At 43.0% G+C, this 16,078-nt stretch overlaps 2 protein-coding genes across 5 annotated transcripts in view; one reads left to right on the top strand and one right to left on the bottom strand.

Moving 5' to 3' along the window:
• The window catches only part of CFAP61 (cilia and flagella associated protein 61), a 118,590-nt gene extending 118,463 nt beyond the window's left edge, over positions 1–127 (bottom strand). For all 3 annotated transcript variants that reach the window (XM_055816551.1, XM_055816548.1, XM_055816550.1), the window contains exon 1: positions 15–127. The gene's annotated coding sequence lies outside the window, so the exon portion shown is untranslated. The remainder of the gene's footprint in view (positions 1–14) is intronic.
• On the top strand, positions 117–12,469 carry CRNKL1 (crooked neck pre-mRNA splicing factor 1). 2 transcript variants are annotated; one of them, XM_055816554.1, is made up of 14 exons: positions 117–227; positions 568–720; positions 2,267–2,358; positions 2,477–2,635; positions 3,011–3,177; positions 3,697–3,875; positions 4,550–4,720; positions 5,380–5,571; positions 6,327–6,386; positions 7,569–7,649; positions 10,105–10,344; positions 10,759–10,860; positions 11,426–11,674; positions 12,217–12,469. In XM_055816554.1, exons 1-14 carry the CDS (start codon positions 180–182, stop codon positions 12,382–12,384), a joined length of 2,061 nt encoding a protein of 686 aa, XP_055672529.1. In that variant the 5' UTR covers positions 117–179; the 3' UTR covers positions 12,385–12,469. The 2 variants fall into 2 exon arrangements, with proteins under 2 accessions (XP_055672529.1, XP_055672530.1); XM_055816555.1 differs by having other exon boundaries at positions 5,380–5,578; positions 6,334–6,386.
• Positions 12,470–16,078: the final 3,609 nt, after the last annotated feature.

Genomic DNA, 16,078 nt, shown 5'->3' with positions numbered 1-16,078 from the left:
CGCACGCCACTCACCCGCTAGCGCGGAGCGGCCAGGCGCTGCCAGCCCGGCCGGCCCCAGCTCCGCCCGCCGCCTCCTTGCCGGCGTCGGGACGCGCCGCCGTTACTCCAGCAACGATGCGCGCCGGCGCTGCGTGGGGTCAGGGGTGACGGGCGGGGCTCGTGGGGACAGACGGCAAGATGGCGTCTACGGCGGCCGGCAAGCAGCGGATCCCCAAAGTGGCGAAGGTGCTCGGGAGGAGGCGGCGGGCACGCGGCTTGGGGGTGGCCCGGGGCGGTGGGCGCCCCGCGGCCCCCGGGGAGCAGGCAGAGCGCGCGGCCTGAGGGCCTCCGCCGCCGGGGAGGCCGCGGGTTCGCCTCCCCCCGGGCCCGGGCTGGAGCCGCGGGGTCCGGGCCAGCGCTGGCCGTAAGGAGCCCGTCGGTCTCGGGGCGCTCCGGGTCCCTCTTCGGTAAATAGTGAACGTGGGGAGCCCCCGGTGTCAGTGAATCATGGCGGGAGCCGCGGCGGAGGGTGTGTGTGTGTGAGTTTTGCAGTAGAACATGTGAGCCAAGCCCCCTTACTTTACAGGTGAAAAATAAAGCCCCTGCAGAAGTGCAGATCACAGCAGAACAGCTTTTAAGAGAAGCAAAAGAGAGAGAACTCGAACTTCTTCCCCCGCCCCCACAACAGAAGATCACAGATGTTGAAGAGCTAAATGACTATAAACTCCGGAAAAGGAAGGTAAAGGAAAAAGCCCAACCATAATCTTGATGCTTGTATAAACTGTGACAGTTTTATTGTCTTTGAAAGAAGATGTAATCTATATTACTTGTGGGTTTTCAGACGAATAGCAGTTCTTAGAAAACCCTAACATTTTCATAGACAATGCTACTTTAGTGCAAAAACTGTAAGTTGAATGTGGTGTTTAACATAAAATCTGGTAGTACGCGACATCTCACATGTGACCATGTTCAGTACATTCAGAATCATGTATATGGTTTATATGTGGTTTCATCACCGCTAATATCTGGCCAGCCAGCATCACAGAACATTAGCAGGATTTACAGTAATGATGCTGGTTTTTCCACCTCAACTGTTGAAAAAACCACAGTATGTTTGCAAGTGATATTTCTGTTCTGTATGATTATGGCATAAGAACACAACTTTTTACGCTAATCATTAGGATGATTGTCTTGAAACTTGACCATCTGACATGTGAGATACTGAGTATAGTTTTTTCTTCTTTATTTGAAAGAATTGCTTTGCTTATGTAAACTTTTCTATGGTTTTGTTCCATTTTTTCCTGTGATAATTGCTGTTCTGGATCAACAAAGCAAACATATCCCTAACAGGGGACTTAAAATTGCCGAGCGCTGGCAGCGTTTAGATACAGACAGCATAGACTAGGGCTATCATTCCCTGAGGCATATATGCATATGTTCAGAACTAGCAACTGTTGTAGCACACCACAGCATCCCTGTACCAGCCCTGAGTGGGTGTTCATTTCCCTCCTTACCGTAGTGGCTAGCACTCCTCATGAAGACTTCGGGCCTTACTGTGCTGGATGCTGGCGTACCTCACTTGGGCACGTGCAGAGCAACTGGAGTCAGATGATCAGCACCGCAGCACTGCAAAAACAATGTTTGATGTTATCTTTTTTTCATCTCTCGTATGAACGGCAGTAAGGAGCCACCACGTTAACTGTGTTAAGCCATGTTTAGCCACGTGTTAAATACCAGTAGCATTGATCCTGACAATAGCCCGACACAAGACTGAAGATGCCCTCACAATTGCACTGAGCAGCAAAATTTGTCTAGCACATTTGATCCAGGGAGTATGAATAAGGCATCTTGCTTTAAAGAAGAGTTTAGAGCAATGATACATACAAGTCAAAGTGAATGAACTTGTGCAGGTGCATCCAAGTATATGCAATGTTTTCTGCAATGACTGGATTTCCTCTGTCCAAATAATGTTGTTATTGAAACATCAAGCAGGAGATTTTTTAAAAAGTAGTATTTTAGTGCTGTCAGTTATTACTCCATCAGTATTTCAGGTACAGGTTGCAGGAATTTCAGTTTAGTCCTGTTCTGTATGATCTATACTCCTAGCTTCTCTGTTACACTATTTTTAGAAAGCGTTCTATTGAGTATGATTTGTTACTACATCTGCATGGGGGTAAGACATTTGGAATTCATTCCAATAAAAATAATAATATTCCATAAGCCATGTTTAACAAGATTGGTTTGCACAAAGGAATTTCCTACTTACAAGATAATTTTCTCCTCAGACTTTCGAAGATAACATAAGAAAAAACAGGACTGTTATCAGTAACTGGATAAAGTACGCACAATGGGAGGAAAGCCTAAAAGAAATACAGAGGTAATTACGACGCATCTGCAGACAGCACTTATAAGTCTTCTAAGACACATGTTGACAAACACCATCAAAGTCTTGGAGGCACATTTATATAAGCAATTTACTTCTCTTTGATTTACAGAGCCCGTTCCATTTACGAGCGTGCTTTAGACGTAGACTACAGAAATGTCACACTCTGGCTGAAATATGCAGAAATGGAAATGAAGAACCGCCAGATTAATCATGCACGAAATATCTGGGATCGAGCCATTACCACTCTCCCCAGGGTGAACCAGTTCTGGTACGTTTGCAGAGGATGAAGCATTGCTTCTGGCCCCAAAGACTACAGATAATTTTTACATTTTGGTATCAAGCAAAAATGCATTGTTTTCTGTTTCTCCAAGTCTTCAGTCTAGTCGGGGGGGCGGGGTTGGGGAAAGAAGAAGGAAGGTTTATGTTTTGGAAAGGTTTTGTACTTTTCAAGTGGGAAGGGTTTTGGGAGAGAAGGGTGTTTGTGTGCCTGCATGCTGTCAATCATAATGGTATCTATAGGCATCTCGGGTCAGGTGGGGAATAGGTGAAGAAATCTCAGTAATGCTTTTATTAAGCACTCAAAAAATCCTCGTAATTTATGTGTTTACTATGTGATTGTAAAAACTTGATCTTGTTTTCTAAGGTATAAGTATACTTACATGGAAGAAATGTTGGGGAATGTTGCTGGATCACGTCAGGTGTTTGAACGTTGGATGGAGTGGCAACCGGAAGAGCAAGCTTGGCATTCCTACATTAATTTCGAGCTGAGATACAAAGAGGTGGACAGGGCACGTACCATTTATGAGAGATATATCCTTTTTAGTGCATTGTGACACCTGACAAAGTTTAAGCCTACATTTTTCATATCTTTCTTATCTGTTCTACCTCCAGCTGTGTCCCTGTGCTCCTTTTTATTGTGGTGTGTGGGGAGTAAGCCACTGTGGTGAGAGCCAGCAGTAGGTATTAAAAGCATGTTTAGTGTATGCCTCCAAATTCAATTAAGTGAATGTTCATCCTGCCACAGCAGTGTGTATTTAACAGTGCTCATGCTTCCAGCTTTTTTGAAGTTGTCATTTGTTTCACATTTCTCCTCCTTAAACTTCTCCCTGACTGTTGCCTGATTTTTATCCCTTCTTAATTTTTAAGTTCTCAGTAAGGCACAAAGCCTTTTCATGCTTAGAGCTGTTTTGTGTCGTCTTTGCAGTGGCATTTTTTGCATGTGCTGTCCTTGGGAGTTGTTTCGTGTAGTCCATGACCCTGTAATCACTGGGAAGAATGTAATTTGAAGGCTCCAGTTCAAATACCACTGTTTCTTTAACGTAGCTCTACTTGTTATTGTTCATCCTGATGTTAAGAACTGGATCAAGTATGCTCGCTTTGAAGAGAAGCACAGTTATTTTGCTCACGCAAGGAAAGTATATGAGAGGGCAGTGGAGTTCTTTGGAGAAGAACATATGGATGAACACTTGTATGTGGCTTTCGCAAAATTTGAGGAGAACCAGAAAGAAGTAAGACCATCTTGATAATACATCAGACTAATACTAACCGCCCCCACAAGATTTTCTTGAGTGTCAAACTCAAAGCCAGTTAATACTCACTGCAGTACTTATGTTTTTCTGCACCTTGTGAGATACTGTTATTGTAGTCTGAGTTAAGGAGACAGTTTTTTACTTAGCTTCTATTTGGCTTTTGTGACATCAAGGAAGTATGTTCTAAGAAAGGTATGCACCAAATCTGCCAAGCCTGAGAATAGCGTCATCAGATCAGTTACATATCCTCAAGATTTGTAAGTTTGAGATGATGTAGGCCTGCATGAAAGAAAATCAGAATTAGTTGTGTTTTTCCCAGACAGTCTTTTTTAAAGTGCCTAGGCCACTAAGAGATTGAAGATGTTCTGTGAACCCAAAACCATGGGCTCTTAAAAACATTTTAAATATTGCAAACCTGTAAATGAATAAGATGGTGGGGTTTGGTATTTACAGAATTCCTGCCTACCCCTCCCCTGCCCCCGCTTGGCTCTTGAGGGAGATCTGTGTCAGTCCTGTCCTAAAACAATCATTTCAGTTGAGATGTTCTATGATTCTGTGTTATATTGAATATTGTCAAAAGCTTGTGGAGAAATTATGGGGGAGGACAGGAGCTACTTTGTAAATATTACTCAAATGGTATTTAATATTTTCAGTTTGAAAGAGTAAGGGTGATCTACAAGTATGCCTTGGATAGAATTCCAAAACAGGAGGCCCAAAACCTCTTCAAGAATTACACCATCTTTGAGAAGAAGTTCGGAGACAGAAGGGGAATTGAAGACATCATTGTCAGCAAGAGGAGATTCCAGTATGAAGAGGAAGTGAAGGTATGCATTACAAATATCTTCTGGGCTCATCGTACATCCAGCTACTGCTTGAAGCATATGAGTGTCTCAGGATTATCGAGGATGATGAGTTTTATGTTACCGTTGATAACCCAAGAAAATACCAAGAGAATGCTGTTCTTCTTGGGGGCAGAATTTCATCCATGGGAGAGAGAACGATACTTGCACTCACTGCTTTTTGTTTCTGCATTCTGATGTAGATTGTGGAGCCAAAGTTTTTCATTTAACTCATAGCTCGATACCCTTCACAGTCATCTTGGGGGATAAAGCAGTTTAACTTGTAATGTACTTCACTTCTGTTATTCAGTAACCGTTACAGGACACCTCACCTGTGTGTAAATACCTTTGTGAGAGCACACCAATATACTATTCACCACATACTGCATATTTCATGATTTCCTCTTCCCTTCTCACAGTTCAGTTTGCCTTCACTTAAAGAACGTTTGTAGGTAAATTAAAAATAAATAAATGCGCTTTAACCCAAAAGCTCTAGCTTAAGCATACTTGAGACTGTCAGTTTCCATTAATATTCTGATGATCTATTTTAAGGAGAAATTCTGAATAAAACCTGTAAGTAAAGGAACATGGTCTGTTATTTGTAGTTACTGAAGTTTCTTTCCCTGCTTTTATCTTTCTGGAAGGCAAATCCACATAATTATGATGCATGGTTTGACTACCTGAGGTTAGTTGAAAGTGACGCAGATGCTGAGACTGTCCGAGAAGTGTATGAAAGAGCCATTGCCAATGTTCCCCCAATTCAAGAGAAAAGACACTGGAAAAGATACATCTATCTATGGATTAACTATGCATTATATGAAGAGCTGGAGGCAAAGGCAAGTAGTAAGAACTCATCTTTTTTCTTTCCCTCCCAAGTATTTTCCTTATATTAAATAGCTACAGATATTTTAATAAGAAAACGGAGAACTAAAAATACTATGTCTTACTTGTTTCAAGTAACTAGCTACAGGATTTTTCTTCCCCCCTTCATTTTTTCCTCCCATGCATAGGGGAAAAAATGTTTCAGTTTCACCCCAATTGATACAGAAGCACACAGATAACAAAAGCAGTAGGTCTTGCCAGCCCCATCTGAATTACCTGTTCCAGGCTGTTACCTGAACTCATGAAATAGTTTTGTATTTAACAGCTGTTTGTGAAGTTCTTTTGCAAAGCAGTCAGATCCTTGCTATAGTGGCCCTTTGAGGCTGTGTAAGTATTTCTTGTGTTATCAGTCATGTAACGTTAGAGCTGCTCTTTATTTCATAAAATTGTCTTGCAGTATACCTAGTCAGTGTCTGTTAAATGTAAAAAAAAAAAAGACTTTTTCCCCCAAAATGGGGACACTCCTGGTTTAATTATCTTAAGTCTTGCTGTTGAATATTGTTCTGAAAAGATGACTTACCAATTCTCAGATCTTAACCATTTTTGAATTGTGCACACTAAGTAGATAAGTACATTTATATCTCAAGTATATATGATTCTAAACAACTTGACTTAAAAATACTGCTGGACAGTTTTGCAATAATTGCACAGTGCAAAATGCAGTGTAATCTTAGCAGTGAGCAAAGTATTTATATGCCTGTTCTTACAGGATGCAGAGCGAACCAGACAGGTGTATCAGGCATGTGTCGAGCTCATTCCCCACAAGAAGGTATGGCTCCTCCAGAAGTATGTATTGAGTCTTGGATTAAAATTCTTGAGATAAGATCCTTTAGTTTTCTTTTCCCCCAAAGTTCAGGTGTGTAAGTATCTCCAAGCGGCTACTAGCACATTCATGAAGACTCTGCTCAGGACTTTAAACTTCCAGTTTCTCATAATGTCCATCTTCCAAAATTGCTAGATTTTTTTTTTCTCAAGCTAAGGTGTTAGGTGGCTGTAATTTGTATCATCAGTGGGAAATAGCAGGCCACACGCTGATGTCGGATTTCCTCATACAAATGTGGTGCATCGGTTTCCCCAAGTATTCTCAAATTACTAAGTATGCTCTGAGAAGCTGAAATAACACGTAGCTGGAGGATAGTCCAGTACTACTAAGCAGCAAGGAAGAGCTCTTATCTATTCTTTACTTATGTATTTTCTTCCTCAGATTGAGTACTTTTACAGCTGCTCTGAGCCTAGTTGCTTGTAGCCTCTGTGGAATACTTACTACTCTATTTTATATGGGGTTAGCTGCTTCTGTAGCTACTGTCTCCAATTGTCTGCATGGCCCCAGCTAAGGGAGGTGCATTTGATAAACTGTCTCTCAGGTGTGTATTCCCTGTTACAGTCTGTCTTCCCAAGACTGATTTTTTTGGTTTTGTGGGGTACATTTTTCCCAGTGAGCTTTAACTAAAATATCTGTGTGGCCAAACCCTTAAAAACAATTGACTTTGCCATGGAATGTCAAGAAATCTTAATTCACGTACTTACTTTTCTAGTGTGTCATTAATCATGTCATCTGAGTATCAACTGTGTAGATTAGGATTAATCTGTAGTTTATTAAGAGTTTATTAGCTGACGCTTGATTAAGTGATAGCTGATATTTTACCAGTCACTTGATTGGCTAAGGAGCCATTGTTGTTGTTTGAGAAGACTTCTGTCCTGGCCATTTTTGCTTTCATCTGTGGTGCAATATATTGTCCTGTTCTAGAGAGGTTGTTTTGGGATATGAACTCTCAACTTTTCAGCAGGAGAACACTGAGATCAAATGCAATTGACTGCAGTAGCAGTAACATCTTGTTTAGACATTGGATTTCTATATCATATGTATGGAGTGATTATTTTTTTAAGGAACCTGTACAGTATTATTTACTAGGATTCCAGCCTAAGCATCACGCTGTTCTTTTTCTTTCAGTTTACATTTGCCAAAATATGGTTGCTGTATGCACAGTTTGAAATACGCCAGAAAAATCTTCCACTTGCCAGAAGAGCTTTGGTAAGATTTTGTTAATTCCATAATTGACTTTACTAGCTAATAGTAACAAGGGAACGCTATTAAAAGATGTTAAATTGTCCTTTATAAATTGCTGTTTTAATCCACTTAAATAAAGCATCCAAGAAGTCTACAGGGACCAGTATTTACTGTCATGTATGATTTAAAAAGAAGCAGAGCTCGATATGATGAATTAGCCATGGGCAGAAATGAATGCAGCTTTCTCATTTCAGCTGATAAAACACACATCTGAATGCGAGAGTACCCAGATCAGCTTAGCGCACTTGGAAATTTTTAACTGCTGCTGATTTTTTTAAATGATACTTGCACTAACAATAGCATTTTAAAAAAGAATTTTGAATAAATAGGAGTTTTTGACTTGGAAACTAAGACCTGCCGAGTAGAGTGTTTGAGTCCCTACTCCCAGGTTGCTCGTAGAAGTAATCATGGAGACATTGGGTGAGCTCAAGAGCTTCTGCACAAATTCACTATGCAAATGTCAGCATGTCAGAGAACAATGGAGTACGTTTTGGCAGCAAAACCTTTTGAAATTAAAACCTTTCTTTCAGTTCATATAGTCTGATAACCTCAGTGATAGCATTAGAAATTTTGAGAGGAATCTAGTGTTGGTAACAGTTGAGATTGTTTGACTTTACAGAGGAAACCGATGGGGTTTCCACCAAGCTTGTGGCCCAGCAGTGATGAGAGCATTAACGTGGCTGGCCTGTCTGTAGCCAATGCTGGGCCAAGTCTCCCCCAGTGTGCTAGCAAAGCTTTGTCTCTTGAGCCAAACTCCTGCCTGTGACCAGAAAAAAGTGAAGCAGAGGGGTTAAGTCCACTCTGAGACTTACTTCCTCCTGCAGGGGAAGACAACCATCTGCCCTGAAGCTTGCTGCTGGTCTAGCTTGGCTAAGATACCATTGCTTAACATCGCCATGGTCACCGGTCAGCACCCTACTTCTGGCTGCCTTTTTTTTAAGGCATAAATGTTACAGTAGATTCTGGGAAAAGGGTGCTTTGGCCTGTCTAGAAATACAAAGTTTCCTCAGTTTCTTTTAGGCTTCTCTCTTTGTGGTCTTTGTCCCTCTTGTTAATTTTTTTGACAGACTCTTTAGTAGGACACCTCTTTCTTGTTTTGGAAATCAGATTTTGCTGCTGCAGCCGTAATACTTTTTTGGACTGGACCCAGATTTGGCAAGCAGTTTCTTTCTTTCTTTTGTAATGAGTTGACTTTGAACCACCTCTCTGGGAAGAAGCTTTGCTCCTGTCCTGAGGTGAGGGTCCCATGCTGTCACCATGCAGAAGAGAAGGTCTGGCTTCTGATGCTGAAGCTCTCATCAGCATGGAGACAGCACCTTGCTCTGCCTTATTTTCACTGGCTGCAGATGGTGTGTGGGTTCTTTATGTTCCCTGGGTCCGAGGAGGTGCTGGGAGGTGGAGGCAGGGGGTCGGCTGGAGTCTGTGCTGCTTAAGAAAATAGTAACGGGGGCAGGTGGGGAGGAAGTGAGCATATTTTGAAATAGAAGAGGCATTTGTAAAGCTGGAGGCCATAATGGTGACCAAATTGATATTCCCAAGTTGTGGTTTTCTCCATTTTTAATAAGTACCAAGATAATCAATGTGTAGGAAGGTTGTGCAGGAGAATTGTAGTAAGGAAATTTGATCTCAAATTATTTAACTAGCATTAGATTGGGGGAACAGAGGCTGTAGTGCTTAATAAATAATACTTTTCTACAGAAGTGACTCAAAGAGTAAAGCTCGATATATACCTGTTTCAGATATGCCCACTCTTAACCCTTGCTTTAAAAGATTTCCAAATTAAGAATCAGAAACTGCTCTCCCACAGCTTGGCACTGTGTCTGAGGATGGACAGTTTTCTTCAGATACTGAAGCATATCAAAAAGGAAATATCTTTTTAAAACATTATTGTCAGTCTATTCATTACCATAAGTCAGCAGGCAGGGACCGTGGACAATTCTCTATGCGATGATTAATAGCAGTGGTGGTCCAGGAGACAGTTTCTCTTGATACAATTTGTTTTCTAAGATACTTGGGAACTGTTTCCCTGAAAGACTGGTACAGACTGGTACTGTGCTTTCTTCAGCAAATTTTGATTGCATTCGATGAGCCAGGGTGAGTTTCAACTAATACTTTGTGGGGAATCCATGTTATGTACAAGTGTAACAAGTTAGAAGGTTTTCTGCTTTGGGAGTTTTTGTTGATGTTTATGGATGCACACTCATTTTGCAAACATTGGTTTTCAATGGTTCAATGGTTGGTTTTCATACTGGCTGTGACCAGAGTCTTAAAAAACAGACTCTGCTCAAAACTGAATTTTATTTCAAATACTGGAGGCTAAACAGACGTTTAGAAAATAGTGTTAATTTTGGGGTTTTTTCCGTTGCAAAATCGTTATGTGGTTTTGGGGGTTGGTTTGTTTGTTTGTTTTCCTTTACAGGGGACATCCATAGGCAAATGTCCAAAAAACAAACTGTTTAAAGGTTATATTGAATTGGAGTTACAATTGCGAGAATTTGATCGTTGCCGAAAGCTGTATGAAAAATTCCTGGAGTTTGCACCGGAAAACTGCACATCATGGATTAAATTTGCTGAACTAGAGACCATTCTTGGTGATATTGATAGAGCCCGTGCAATCTATGAGTTGGCTATTGGTCAGCCCCGGCTAGACATGCCAGAGGTAAGGGGGTAAATGAACTTAGTTGGCACAATTCTAAGCTATTTATTACACATTGTGGCTAATTAAAATGTAAATAATCTACCAGTTTGAGCAGAACTGCTTTACTGTGGTGACTTAGCCTGGGTCTCATTGATTTAGCATCTGCTTCTTAGAGTATGCAGGACTGTAAAACTCATGGTAAAACATGGAGGACGAAACATGCTTACAGGAGTGAGCTAAATGGATTATGTGCACAAGATTTGATATTGCTTAGTCGTAATCCTAACCCTTGTTCAGCCAATAAATACTCACTTTTTTCAGAGAACTTTCACATTTAGCCATGCTCTTCTTTCCCCCACTCACGCCCCACCCCACTCACCCCACCTCCATTATCTCAGTGTGCTGCAAACATCATGAGAGACTTCTCTTTTGTAGGTTCTTTGGAAATCCTACATTGACTTTGAAATTGAGCAAGAGGAGTATGAGAAAACAAGAAATCTTTACCGCAGATTACTTCAGCGGACACAGCATGTAAAGGTATGTGTGGCTACCCAGAACATAGAATTGGTCTTGAACCTGGTCCATGGTGGCTGGAAACCCTTGACTGCTTTGATTGTGTGGCTTTTTCAGCTCAGCAGTTTAGTCAGTTCAGTTCAGTCCCATGCCTGTGCCATGGAAAGGGGAAAGAAATTTCTGAATTGCTCATAACAGGCATATCTTACGTGAATGAAGGCTTTCCCAAGCAGCCCTCTTCCTGCTGAGTAGCTTTGGAATTTTGGTTGCAGAAGCATTGCAAGGAAGAAATAGTTGTGATTTTTCCAGTGTAGTTTGGTGCTGTCGTAGCCGGATTTGTCATGACCCAAAACAACCGCAAGAAATTTTGTTGGCATGGCTTACAAGAGTATTCTGTCTTGCCAAAATGAGGCCAGTCTTACACATGTGAAACGGACTTGAATTTTGTAGGTATCTTCTTATGAAAACGTACTTTTGACTTGCATTGCTGTTTGCCTTTTTGGCTGCTTTGGGTTTTTTTAAACTATAGCTTAGCTATCAGACTTCAGAATGGAGGTTACAGCTAGGTTTTGATTTGCTTCTACCACAGGTATGGATCAGCTTTGCACAGTTTGAGCTATCGGCAGGAAGGGAGGAGAGTTTGTCAAGATGCCGGCAGATTTATGAAGAGGCTAACAAGGCAATGCGAAACTGTGAGGAGAAAGAGGAGAGAGTCATGCTTCTGGAATCCTGGAGAAATTTTGAAGAGGAGTTTGGAACAGATACCACTAAAGAGAGGATAGATAAACTTATGCCTGAAAAAATAAAGAAGAGGAGAAAACTGCAGGCTGAAGATGGGGTAAGAGGAAAAATTATGCAAGGAATCACTTTGAATCTTTGGTGGCTTGGTGCTGGGGTCTGGTACACAAAACAAAATTGGCTATGATGGATACTGTAGCTGCATACCAGTTTTACTCCAGTAACTGAAAAAAAGTCTCGGCCTGCAATATATGCTGTTGAGCGCCTTGCTCTGCAGCAGGCCAGGTGGACAGCTGATTCAAAGTGAAATACTTGTACCAAATGCGCAAGCTGCCTTTGCCTTAAACTCCTACTGTAGACAAATCGAAAGAGCTGTAGGCAGTACTGTGCAGATAGCGTTTGTTTCTTAACTTTGTTTGGGGAAGCTATAGCCAAGCTGTTCATCAAGTCTGCCTGCCCACTGTGCACAGCAGAAGTAGTTCTGTCTCACACCCATTCAGCTTACTGGTTTCAGCTGCTATGGATGGTCTAACAAACACTGATTTTAATTTTATCTCACTGTTACACTTATTAGAAGGACCTTCTAATAGCTAACGTTAACATGCAAATTGAACTTGCTTTGTCATATTTTTTTTTCCCTAGTCTGATGCTGGCTGGGAGGAATACTATGATTATATTTTCCCAGAAGATACTGCCAATCAGCCTAATCTCAAACTGCTTGCTATGGCTAAACTCTGGAAGAAACAGCAGCAAGAGAGTGAAGCTGCAGAGGTGGATCCAGACAAAGACATTGATGAAAGTCAGTCTTAGTACATTGCCTTTCCCTGCTCCTTTTCTTGGGTATTGTACAGTATTTTCACTGGTGATCAATAAATGTACTTGAAGGGTTTTACTATTAGTGACTTGAGACTTTGGGGGGTGGGGGGGAGCACCATGTTGGAGTTGATTTGCTTTAATAGTCTTTTGGCTTCCAGAAATTGAAAGGAAAGGTCATGGGGCAAGTGCAGGAGTCTGGAGCTATTACCAATGATCTGAGAACTGGAAGAACTGGATGTTAGCTTTGGTTTTAGTACAAGGCCCATTGTTCTAAAGCTCCTACAAAATATCACTGTACTACTTACAGATATTAACATGCCAAGACAGTAAATCTGCTTTCTTTCATGAGAGAGCTGTCTAACCCTTCCTGATTGATTCTACCCCCCACCCCAAGTAATTCTGTAAAATAGGTGTTGAATATGAGGGTAGTAGAAAACAATAAATCCTCTTGACTGCAACCTGTTCAACTTTCTATCCAAGTAAGTTTTCGTTGCAGAAGACTGTTTAAGAGGGACAATAATAAGAGTTTCATATACTGAAACTGGCCCCTTGAAGACAAATCGTTAGAAATTAGTACCACAGAGTCTGTGTTTTAACATTTGGATGTCTTGGCAGCATATTATGTAATCTATTGAGCAGTAAAGTAGAAGCACTGTAAGCAGGCTCTTAATGTTTTTTATATTTCATAGGAAAAAAACCTGAGCCTAAGCTTTCTCATCCGTGAGTTCTTGCGGTGCGAAGGAGCCTTTCTGCCTTTCTTCCCTGTCTGGGGGAAGTCGGGCAGCTTGCCCTTGCCGTGGGGAGGGCAGGGATTGCTGCCTCGTGGCTGGGGACCTCACCCACCACAAACATCGCTGATTTAAAAAAAACCACACAAAAAAACCCCCAAAAAACCCCAAAAACCAAGTGTACCACAATAACCACCAGAGCTATGAGTCGGGCCTTGAACAAAGCTGCTGTTGAGGAGAGATGGGGCAGTTACCACTGTCTAGCTGTGGTCAGAGCAGCTGGGCAGCCCTGGGGCTGTCCCTTGCACTGGCCAGGCCTGCTGCAGCTGGAAATGCTTCTTCCCCATGCGCCCCATGCTCAGAGACCGGATCCTCAGTCCTTCATCCTCTCCCATCACCCATGTCATCCTCCCTGGGCTGATGCTTTTGAGCTTCTCCCTTCTGCCTGGTGTGGGGAAGGGTGACCGTGCAGGGGGCATGCTGGAGCATTGCCAGAAAGGTCAGGCAGGACTTGGTGGCCCTGGGGGTGGTCAGAGGCCAGGTGGTTTTTCCCCTTGATCCTGCCCATGAGGGAGGGGACTTGAGGGGTGAAGGGGGCTGCAGGTCAGAGCCTGCTTGCAGCTGGTGCCAATGAGGGCAATTGGGCTTTGGCCCCAGAGCCTGCTGGGGTGGCTGTAATGGGATCCACCTGGGAAGGGGGCAGGGGCTGCTGAGCTGGGGGCAAGAGAGCAGGAGTTGATGGCCAAAGGTGCAGGTGTGCTGCGTTGGCAGGGTCGGGCATGGGGGGACGTGGTCGGGGACCTCAAATTCAGAGCAAGAGGAAGCCTACACTGATGGTACACCTGTGAGCAGGGGAGTGGCTAGAGAGTATTCTGGGTGAAGTAGCCTGCTCTTTTCTTGGGAAACCCAGGGGAATGGGTGCCTGTCCTGAGCACCCCAGAGCAGCCTGGTTTGTGCAGTGCTCTGCTCAGCCTCATCCATTTTCCCGCCCTGCTTTGTCCCACCTTTGCTCATCTTGTTAACTCAGCTGGCTGACCACTAAGAAAGAACTGCTTTACTGGTAGGGACTGTCTTTGATCGCTTGCCAGCCATCGTTCTTCCCAGTTAAGAATATAGACATTTGGATTTTTCAAGCCAGCTACATAAGTTTATACCTTCTATTTTAAAGCTTAACTGTTGCATGGGCTGCTTTTTCACAGCAGTAGTACAACCAGTGGCTGTGGTGTGGCTGTACACTTGCACCCTTTCTCCTAAAATCCCACGTGGTAACACAGTGCTGTTTTATCATTGCACCTGAGAGGAGCATACGGACAGGATAAAAATCTAGCTGGTTTAAGTTTATAATGGCTACTGTGCTTTCTGGGCTTTAATGTTGCTAGCATCCCAGGTGTTCAGGGAGGGGATTTTGTGGGGTTTTTTTGTTTGTGGGGTTTGTTGGGGTTTGCTTTTTTTTTTTTTTTTTTTTTTTGTAATGGGAGTCCACAGTTACAGTTCCAGTGAATCCCAGCAAGGGTGCCTGTGCCTTGGCCTTCATCTACCCAGAGGCCAGAGAATATGGGGTTCTTGCATGTCCTGGAGCTTCTGCACCTCTTAGAGCATCCTGCAAGGCACATTTACAGTCTAATGGGAACAGCTGAGGAGGTATCTCTTCTGCAGCCATTTTTTCCTTAAAATTGTGAATTGCTGCATGCCAGAAGAAAAATAAATGCATGTACGTTAAAAGAGAGACCGGGAGAGGGAGGGTCTGCAGGGCAGTGGCAGACAGAAACCAAATACAGCAGTGCTATGGTGACAGCAGATTTAGCTTGAGCTGTCTTTGCTGAAAGTTGGGGTGATGTTTGCTTTGATCTTAAAGACAAAGCAGAAATTGAAAGAAGGACATCCAATAAAAATAGGAGTGAGCTGATCCTCATGCCAATGTAACCGATAAAGCACTGGGTATTTCGAATCATTTGGACTTGTATGCAATTTCCCTTTTCCCCTCAATATCTGAAAAAATCCTGGAAAAACAAGTTAAGTAGAAATTTCCTTCTGCTGGGGAAGGCACCAGGGAAAAGTATAGAGAAGTGTTGGGGGATGAGTGTCCTGGGACTGTTTGTAGCACAGGAGCCTTAACTTGTCTTTCGAGGGATTCCTGTCTCCCGGATTTCCAAGGTTGAAGAAGCTTTTTCCACGAAGCACAGGACCAGGGTCTGCTGGCACCCGCTGCACAGCACAGGTCCCTGTTTACAGTCCTTGGCTCCATCTCCCTAGCACAGAAGTTGCCAAAATAGCAGACTCAGCCCTCTCCCTGCCACCCATCCCTGTGCTCACCCTGGAACGGCAAACCCTTCAACATCTCCATCTTCTCACTCTGGGTTTTCCAGGGCTGTTCTACATGTAGCTGCTCTGAATTTGCATCTCTGAGATCCGGTTTTGTCTGTTTAAACCCTGAAACGCCTGCAACAAGCTATCTGGGCTGACATGCTGAATGCTGCATCTCTAGTAGTAAAACTCTTCCACCCTTCAGAGTTCTAATGAGACATACAGGTTTAATTAATTTCTCAGGTCATGGCCATGTTTTCACCTCGTTTGTCTCACTCCTGCCCCTATTATAAGCTTAACCTGGAAAAGGCAAACAGGTGGTTTTTATTCCATAACAAGCTAAGCAGAAATTATCCACTAATGTGACTTTTGTATGGCTAAATGCTGCCGTGGTCAAAGCAGTCACTCCTGCCTCCCTCTGACACTGTGCACAGGGATGCCCGGGTGTGCATCCAGCTCCTCACAAGTTTTATTAGAAACTGCTTTAAGGTGTTCTCTATGTGCAAACTCTGTGTTTGCACAAATGATTTGGTTACTGCAGGTTTTGACATCTCTTGAGATTTGATTACATCCACGGTGGTGGGAGAATGCGGAATGTGTGGGCTGCTCTGCCGGGCTCGCTGTATCACAAGCAGGGCTGCAGCGGGCTGCCTGCC

The sequence above is a fragment of the Falco peregrinus genome, chromosome 11 (assembly GCF_023634155.1).
Source record: "Falco peregrinus isolate bFalPer1 chromosome 11, bFalPer1.pri, whole genome shotgun sequence".
Classification (NCBI taxonomy): Eukaryota; Metazoa; Chordata; class Aves; order Falconiformes; family Falconidae; genus Falco; species Falco peregrinus.
This window is presented reverse-complemented; position numbering and strand designations above follow the sequence as displayed.